This window comes from Malus domestica, chromosome 03 (assembly GCF_042453785.1).
Source record: "Malus domestica chromosome 03, GDT2T_hap1".
Lineage (NCBI taxonomy): Eukaryota > Viridiplantae > Streptophyta > Magnoliopsida > Rosales > Rosaceae > Malus > Malus domestica.
Window position 1 is genome coordinate 26,430,786 of NC_091663.1, and position 9,496 is coordinate 26,440,281.

Here is a 9,496-nt window from a genome sequence, read left to right on the forward strand (position 1 = left end):
CCCTAGCAAAACAATGCAAAACCCTAAGATCTTCCACAAACATTAAAAAGGAATGGAAAGAAAGTGTTCCTGAGGCCTACCTTGGTTGGAATCGACGAGAACTCATCGGAGAAGATGATGAACAGTGGCAATGGCCACTTTGCAATGCAAGCTTTATGTCTGGGTTTGATGTTCACAGTATGAGCTTAACAAAGATGGGGAATAACAAGGTGTGGTGAGGGTTTGATGGTTTGGCTCGCTGGAGCCAACGAGTGATGGTGGTGCAGTGCACAGCTACACTGGTTTTCACAGAAGGCGAGAAAGTTTGAGATGGGGAAGAGTGAAGCAATGGCAGAGAAGGAAAACATGGTGAAGGTGCTGGCTTGCCGTCATAGTGAATGGTGGCTCGCCTCACGGCCAGTCAATGTTGCAAGTAGAGGAGAGAGCTAGGGGAGAAAAAGGAGTTGGGAGAAGAGAGAGAGCTGAGAAGGTTAGAGAGAAAGAGGTAAGTTGGTAGCTAGAGAGTAGAGGAAGTGAGGTGAGGGAGATTTGAAAAAAAAATGAGATAGTCTCGAGAGATAGGGGACATTGGAGAGAGGTGGAGGAATTGGGCGTGGGCCCCACGTGGTACACAGCCCAAGGCCAAAAAGACAAAATCAAATTATCTCTCGAAAACGTGAAATTACTAAAACTCCCATCACGCTCCATAGTTTGTAAAATCTTCATCGTAACTCCAAATTCAGGTCCGCTTGCGCCTATGTGTTCGTACCATCAAGTACTTCGAGAATACAGTAAAATAGTAGCTCATACACGTCACAAAAGGACGGTCAACAAAAGTCAACAATCTCTCCTCTAAGGGCATTTTCGTCAATTCACTCTTTTAAAATTAATAAAATCGTAAAATTAGGGACAAGTTGTCACATGAAACCAGTGGGTACATTTAATCATGATTGATGAGTATTCCAATGTGCAGATTTTGTAGGTAATGGGTACAATATTGTTTTCCTTATGCGTCGATTTCCTTAACTACTCTTATTTATATGGGTACATATAAAAGATTGGGTACTTTCTAATAAAAAAGCAATAATAGAATTATCATAAATTTAGGTGAAGATAAGAATTTTGTATTTCTATGATTACATTGAATTCTGGCAATTAATTATGCCAAACTGAAGAAGAAATTAATTATTACTTTGATAAGAATACATTTTTTAATTTCGAAACAAAGAAGGTGACATAGAAATCTATTAATACTAATAATATTGTAGTTCCAGACAATGATATTAGTGGATAGGAACGGCATTCAAAGTCTTCCTAAAGCAAAACCAATTAGGGTAAGAAAATTCTCACATTCCCCTTAAAAGAAATATAATTAAAACAAGATAGAAGACTAGATTTTTTTCCATCAAAATAAAAAACTAAGTTTTAGGGTGCTAGATTCAATTTCTTCTACCAAAACAGCTATAAAAACAACTGCAATAAGGCAGACATATGATTGAAGAACGATAAAAATGGGCTCCAGCTTGGTTGTTCTATTTGTTTGCTTAGTGTTTTTGCTAGTGTCACTTCCCAGAGTTCTAGCTCAGCAAACATTTTTCGATGTGACTAAATACGGTGGCGTTGGTGATGGAATAACTGATAATGTCAAGGTAATTTTATCATAATTTAAGATAATTATAAGTTTTCATTAAACACTTCGATTTAATAGTATTTGTTTTCATTGGTAAGAAAGATGTCTAAGATTCGACTCCTGTAAAATTCTATATAATTAGCTAGATTATTATTATGTTTACTAAACACTACAATCTAATAATATTCTTCTTTATTTGTTAGTAAGATGTCTGCCGCTTAGATTCTATATAATTAGCTACATTCTTACCCTTTTTTGTTTATAGGCTTTCACCGATGCATGGACTGTAGCTTGCCAAAATAATGGGGGTGGTGTGGTCTTATTCCCACCCGGAGTATACTTGCTGAGCCCGTTGGTTTTGAACGGTAAATGCAAAGGACCAATCGGAGTTCAGATAGAGGGGACTCTACTGGCGCGGGTGGAGAAGGAATATTCGGTTGATATTGACCATTGGATCACCTTCAAATATGTTGACAACTTCGTAATCAACGGTGGTGGTTCGTTGAATGGGCAAGGACCTTCTGCTTGGCCCTATAACGACTGCAAGAAAAATCCACATTGCAAACGACTTCCTGGTGTAAGTTCTTGCATCAATTACTTGCTTAGTTTTCCTTATATATTATGGGCTTGCATGGGCAATGTCCCATGCAGACTTAGTCGATCATTTTATAGTTTTCTAATACAAGATTGATGGAAGTATGTATTAGTATACTAAAATACGATAACGTCGTGTGATCATTAATCAGTTCACCAAATATTATGTGAAAATTATTATGCGGTACTAAGATGCCATAACATCTCATAATCATTAATTAGTTCATGCGTAATAAGAACATAAATGAGAGAGTTGATATTTTCGTTTTCTAGGATATAGTATCAGATTATGAATAAATATTCATTTACGTCATAACATATGGATATATTATACTTACGTAACAAACTCTAATGACCCACATTCCTCATCATTAAGGGTTCATAAACGTTGTTAGAAAATTTGAGCTTCTTACCATTACTCCTAATGCTGATTGTTAATGCTTGTGGTTCCCCTTTTTTTCAAGAGTTTGAGATTGGATTACGTCACAAATGCAAGGATAAATCACATAACATCGATCAACAGCAAGAACTTCCACATCGGCCTTTTCGCAAGCCACGACATAACAATTAGCAGCATCAACATATCAGCCCCCGCTAACAGCCCCAACACCGACGGAATCCACCTCGGTTTGTCACAAAACATCCAAATCTTGGACGCAGCGATCGCCACCGGCGATGACTGTATAAGCTTCAGCACTGGAACAAACAACGTCAACATCAGCGGCGTTCAATGTGGTCCGGGCCACGGAATAAGCATCGGAAGCCTTGGCAAGATAGTTGGTGACAATGTTTCTTTTGTGGACATAAGAAACTGCACCTTCTTGGGTACTCAAAATGGAGTGAGGATCAAAACATGGGCTCCCTCTGAACCAGGCATTGTGTCACATATTACATTCGAGCAAATTCAAGTCGATCAGGTCGAAAACCCCGTTATCATTGATCAACAATATTGCCCTTCTCGTATTTGCGATCCAGAGGTACGTAATCACTAATAAGTACTTATGTACCACTGAATAAATAGTTAATACGACGTTAGCTACTCACTTGGGCTCTCTTTTCAATATAATCTCACGATCCGAATATTAACCAAGCCTGGATATGGAAATGATGTATGCACACTATTTTTTAGCTCCCACACACCTCATTTCTCTAATCATCAGATTGAACAAATCAAAGGAATTTGTCCAAAAAAAATTGAAGGAGAATTAAGGGTCAGAATCAACATTTCATTATCTATTGAAAACACTGTATATGCTTATTTGTTGGTAACAATTCGGATCATGGATAGATTGTAATGTGGGCACAGATGAGTAATTTGCCGCTGTATTAACTTACCGATTTGTTACTGCTTTAGCGCTACTATACAATGTGATTCGTGTATAAATGTAGCCCTAAACCATGACTATACGTATCGCTTTCGATGTGTGCAGGTCTACTCCCGAGTTCAAATCGAAGAAGTTCAGTTCAGTAACATTTGGGGGACTTCAATCACACAAAATGTAGTTAATCTTAAATGTAGCAAAACTACACCCTGTCAGAAGATTGGGTTGGATGACATCAACCTAACTTACAGCGGTCGTGAGGGACCGGCTCAATCAACATGTTCAAACGCAGATGTCAGAATTTCTGGCCGGCAAAATCCCCCCGCTTGCACAGGCAAAGATAAAGCTTTAGGATGAACAATGCAGTTTTTCTGTATGCAAGTCTATGTACTTCTTTGTTCAAATAAGGCTTCAAAACAATTAATTTCATATCATCATTTGTAACACAGCATATCAAATGTGAGCCAGTGAAATTGCACCAATATGGTAACTTTCACATTCTGATTACGATTCAATACTGTAAACCGCAAGTGGCCATTTGCTACAATGGTGGAAAGGTGTTGAGTTATTACATGACGGCGTGGATTTGAATCCCGTCGGTGGCTAATCTAACATCTAATCTAACAAAATATATCTTTTGACCCAAAAAATAAAATAAAAATACCATAAACCCTAGGCCTCGTTTGGTGTCGAGAATAGATTTGGATCGGATACTAAACTATAGATTTGATGAATGTTAAATGAGAAAAAAAGGATTGTCAACTTGTATATCTTGTCCAAGTTAAAAGTAAAAGATGGACTTTGTCGTACAGAAAACTTATCCCTCTGGTACCATTTTTGTGGAAATTAAACGATAGAAATTTCCTGCCTGATTATCCACCTTCTAGGCTTCTCCCGAAAATAAACGGAATCCACCTTGTGAACAAAATATTTTTTTCAAGATCCATTAAATTAGCAAGTTATCAATCCAAGGTAATTCTATACACCAAACGAGGCCTTAGTTCTTAACATACCCAGCTACTCGTGATAAACCCAGAGTAACATGGTCGAAATTGCACAAAACTGACGGAACATATAAATTAAAACCACATAATAACCATTTGTATAACCCCGACGTGGATGTTTCAAGTTTAACTATTAAAGAAAATGATTTCCGCACACTCCTTTTTTCTCTTCATGCACACCCATTTTCATTTCTAGTCTTTGAACTCGATGAATCAAAGGAGACTTTGGGCTTCTGTAACAAAATTAATACAAACATGGTGTGCAAACAAAGAAAATGGGTGTGCGGGAAATCATTTCCCTTCTACTAAAACTAATGACTAATGTAAACCAAAAGGCTTTCTGGACAAAATTAATAGCACATGAACGTTTTTATTTACATAACTAGGAAACCACGTGGACCGTTTGTGGTTTTCTTAAACTCTTAATTAGGCTTTGTGGTACATAATTTGATTACATTCTTACCGGTATAGAAAGTAATAACGGTCACAAGCTGCATATGAAATGACAAGCAGAGTGACAATTAATGAGTGTTTGCCAGGATCCATAAACATGTAGAAAAACATGAACGCATCAAGGCAGGGGTTGGAAGATACTAATCTGTTTGCTTCTTTGGGTACTCCCTAGGGCCAAATATGGTGGATCCGATTCTGACATTGGTGCTGCCCATTTCAATCTGCAAGGATTGAGAATGCCAACGGTTATGAGCAAACTCCGTATAATGTCAAGCTCATTTAAGGTTTAAGAATTGCAGCAGAGCCTTTAATGAACATATGAGAAAGGGAAAATGCATGTCTTAGATGTTTTGGACATCCGTTTGGAAAATATGAGTTGCTGTTTCTTTGAAGTTTAACAGTACAGGGCATTTCATACCGCTTGCTCAAAGTCACCAGACATGCCCATTGACAGCTCACAATGCTCCTCTGCCATAGCAAGTGCCTTGCAGACCTCCGTTCTACACTTTGATAGCATCTACAGAATTACAAGATAACAAATTAATCAACAATAAAAAACACGAGAACGCAAGAAATATCACAAATAAAAAGTAGATAAATCAAACTAATCGGTAATGGAACTTTCTAACATTAAATGGATATTTTATTGGTCCTTGTAGCCAAGGTGATACCACTGACCATGTGAAACCAGTACCTCTCTCCTTTAACAAGCAAAGGTCTCAAGTCCAACGAAAATGAGGACTTGGATATGAGAAGGAAAAGGTGTCCTCTAAATTGCTTAGTCTACACATTACCATTTCTACCAAGAGAAAGCAACCTTATACGGGTATGAAATGATTTAATTCTGTTTTAGCTTTTAAGTATATACCAATGGAATTAAAAATATAAGGAAAGAACGAATTTAAAGCACGTGAACTTTTGTTTGTGATACAGAACCTAATTTGAATGCTCTGAGAAAAAAGAGCTAAAGAATGCCTTTGTAAGCAGTTTTCATGCACCCCACTATGCAAGTACAAAGATTACCCTGAAGTTTTCTGGAGTGGATGTATAGTCCGGCATCCCTATGGTCATTAAGCCAGAAAACTGTAGATTTGGGCACTGAAACTTGACGTGTTTCGCAAGTTCAACACAACCAGAAGGATGAATTCCAGATTTCGCTGCAAAAAATATTGGAAAAAAACACGAGGTAGGTGAGGTGGGGAAAATTTGAATTTAACCCAGCATTACTGGCAATAGAAATTCAATTCAGTAGCTAGAGAGAGCATGATCTTTCTTTGTGCAAGTGACCAACTATAGAAATATCATGACTGCAGATGGTTTTGGTGGCTGCCTTACAAGCAGCTGCGTAAAAATTAAATTATTGAAGACCACGCAAAGTGTCTTCCAAGTTCCGATTGGTATAGGACATGTTAAGAAATCGAGACATGAGATGATATAATTGCTAAACTTATGTAGTTGTGCTCTTGCAATGAAATATCATGTGTTGCATTTATCTTAGACTAGGAACCAAAAAATAAAAGAGAGTTGTAGGCTTTTATGCAGCTAAAAGGGGGAGCAGGGGCTAAGATTCAAGCAACTTTCGATGCCACTGATTTATATTAATGCTCAACTAAACAACATGACAGATTAGTGCAGGAATGAACGATGATTTTGAATCACTCACATTCTTCTCCACTGGTATTTACTTGGACCAAAACCTTTAAAGGATTTCTTCCAAGGTTTGACACCGCTCGATCAAGATGATTTGCAATCTGCGGATTATAAAGACACATTATCATTTTGAGTTGTAACACAAGCATAGCATTGAAAGATAGTAAGGTTTTGTGACATTTTTAGTAATTTGGTTATTAGTTAACACAAGTATATGAATTTCCTTAAAAAAAAAACTGCAGCTCGCATCAATTACCTTCAGAAAATAAAACATACACTGGACTTGTCTTTACCTTCTCATTGTCTACACCTTCAACCAAGGCCAAATTCGGGACTCCAGCTGCATGCAGTTAATGTAAATACAATCACATTCTCAAACAGATAGATTAGTCACAAACATTCCTCAAAACAATACACAACGGATTTGAAATTATAATGCGATGTCTGAATTTGTAATGACATGATCCAATGAGTGACCAAAACCATGCATTTCTTATTTTCGCTGATATAACTCAACGAGTCATTTGAAAGTTTAAGCTTTATAATATTAACTTAAAATCTCTGTATCCAAAAAGAACCAAAAAATTCAATCACAATATTCAAATTAAGTCAGACAGCCAACTCTCAAAGTTTGAAGATATACGAAATTCGAAATACCAGCAAAGGTAAACAAAGGAATTACGGTTCATTCGTAACAGCTAAAGATTTTGAAAAACATTGCAAGAAAATGCTTTAAGAAAAGCAGAACATCATAGTTTTTTTCGAATTATCAAAAGTTGGGTTCTTTGCAAATTACCAAAAAATCGAAAGCAAAAACAAAATCATACCCAGAAGCAACTTCGCCTTGTTGGTCTGCAAATGCCCAACGAAACGCCACTCTATGTCATCAGGAAGCTGCAGACACACACACGTTCATAACAGTTAAACGCCGCCGTTTGAACTTCGGATAGTTGCAGAGAGTGAGTCAGAGCTACAGAGAGAGAAAAACTCACCTGAGGAGCTTTTTCGAGGATTTCCTGGACGTAATTCTCGCCAAAACAGCGGTGGCCGAAGTTGTACACTTGGCGGATGAGAGAAACGGGCTTGGTCTTCGACACCGCTACCACCCTCACCAGAGCCGGATCCCGACCCGACCGCTCCGCAGCCTGCCGGACCCGAAGCATGACTGACCGGAGCGCCGAGACGCCAGCGTTTTCGACAGCGGAAGCAGCCATGCCGAGGGTGCTTCGGAATCTGGACCGTTATGCTGTGAACAGAAGAAGTTGTCAAGATGTGCGGTGGTGTTGGTGAAATATGGAAATGATAAATGCCAGAACATTTGGGTTTTGTTCTTGCTGCACCTCAATTGTGGTCTCTATTGCACCGAGCAATTTGACAAAAATACCCTTTTGGTAGACATGTTCCACTCTCTACATTTTATGGGATTCACCTTCAATTTTTTTCTCCAAGTACAACGCCCACCCAGCTACCACAAACTCCACAACGATGGACCTATAATCCACCCACGCAGTCTTTTGTTTTGCATATAAACAAGGCATAAAGTAGCTAAGTTATTAAACTTGCAATCATATAATTTGGTAAATGAACATATGGTTGGTGGTGAGGGGTATTGGATTGTCAGCGAATACCTTGCGTAATGCGATTTGATGGAAAGCTAGGTTTCTTGAGTGAGATTTTTACAGAAATTTCATGCTTTTGGGGTAATTTATTTGTTCTACTTTGATTGATCAAGAACTTGTGAAGACAAAGTGGGAGTGGATCTCACCGGGGAAAGACGATTAGGACTAAAGAACAATAGTTGTGAAAGTTTCAGTCAACAAGGTGGTGCTTAAGTACTTTTATGTCAAAATTTGGTTAGAGTTATCACAAGAAAAATAATTGACTAAAATTCTACTCATGGTCCAAATTTAATTTCCCAAATACGAATATGTATTTTTATTTACATTTTCTGGTGAAAATGTAAATTTTACATATTTACATTGGAGAAATTTTTAGCCAACCAAAAATTGTTAAATGCCTATTCCCTATTAACCAAAAAGACATTTGATCTTGTTTTTAAAATTTATAGAACTTCACTCTTTTTTAGTATAAAATGACCAAGGACAGCCCTAAGGATAGCCGAAGTAGGCACTCGCACCTTCACTCCGAAGGGGCTCCCATTTTTTTTACAATTTGAATTGAATAAAAATATCAATAGAAGTGGGAGCAGCTTTACTCCAAATAGGCTCCTATTTTTATTGATTTCAAATCTTAGAGATATAATTTTTTACAAAAGAATTTTACTATTTTCTTCTTTTTCCTCACCCACATGTAACTATGGTTTTACTCTTCCAAATATAATTAAAATTTAAAAATCAAAATGTCAGTCTTTTTCTCGACAGAACCCCAATCGCTTTCTCTCTTTATTTTCATAAAAACTATCGCTCTTCTCTCTCGGTCTTCATATGGTGAGCATTCTGATATTGATTGGGAAAGACTTATTTCTAGATCTAAGAATCTTGAAAGAAGCTTTACCGAAGGAAATAAATCGGGCTGTAGAAGTGTTGAAATATTTGAGACAAATGGATGGCTGTTTTTCGAATGCATACGTTGCTTATAGAATTTTGTTAACCATACCAGTTACAGTTGCTTTTGCAGAAAGAAGTTTTTCAAGAAAGATTGAATGGATTAACAATTTTATCTTTTTTTATTTTTTTATGAAGGATAAACTATTTTATCAATTGAAAAAGAATTAGTTGAAAAATTAGATTATGTAAACTTAATTATTACATTTACGCCAAAAAACGTGAGACGTGTAATATTTAAATAATATTTGTATATATTTCTTTTTTTGATGTTAAATTTTTATGATATTTAATGTAAAA

General features: G+C 37.0%; 2 protein-coding genes across 2 annotated transcripts; one reads left to right on the top strand and one right to left on the bottom strand.

The window, feature by feature from the left end:
* The first annotated feature begins 1,490 nt into the window (after positions 1 to 1,490).
* Positions 1,491 to 3,981, top strand: LOC114819200 (exopolygalacturonase-like). The gene is made up of 4 exons (XM_029100125.2): positions 1,491 to 1,628; positions 1,875 to 2,186; positions 2,668 to 3,180; positions 3,634 to 3,981. Exons 1-4 carry the CDS (start codon positions 1,491 to 1,493, stop codon positions 3,880 to 3,882), a joined length of 1,212 nt encoding a protein of 403 aa, XP_028955958.2. The 3' UTR covers positions 3,883 to 3,981.
* An 885-nt stretch (positions 3,982 to 4,866) lies between these two features.
* Positions 4,867 to 8,429, bottom strand: LOC103428320 (uncharacterized). Its single transcript, XM_008366430.4, has 7 exons — positions 7,625 to 8,429; positions 7,460 to 7,526; positions 6,926 to 6,972; positions 6,646 to 6,733; positions 6,006 to 6,139; positions 5,401 to 5,499; positions 4,867 to 5,203 (listed from the first exon to the last, which is right to left on the bottom strand). The coding sequence occupies exons 1-7, from the start codon at positions 7,844 to 7,846 to the stop codon at positions 5,123 to 5,125; spliced, it is 738 nt and encodes a 245-aa protein (XP_008364652.3). The 5' UTR covers positions 7,847 to 8,429; the 3' UTR covers positions 4,867 to 5,122.
* Positions 8,430 to 9,496: the final 1,067 nt, after the last annotated feature.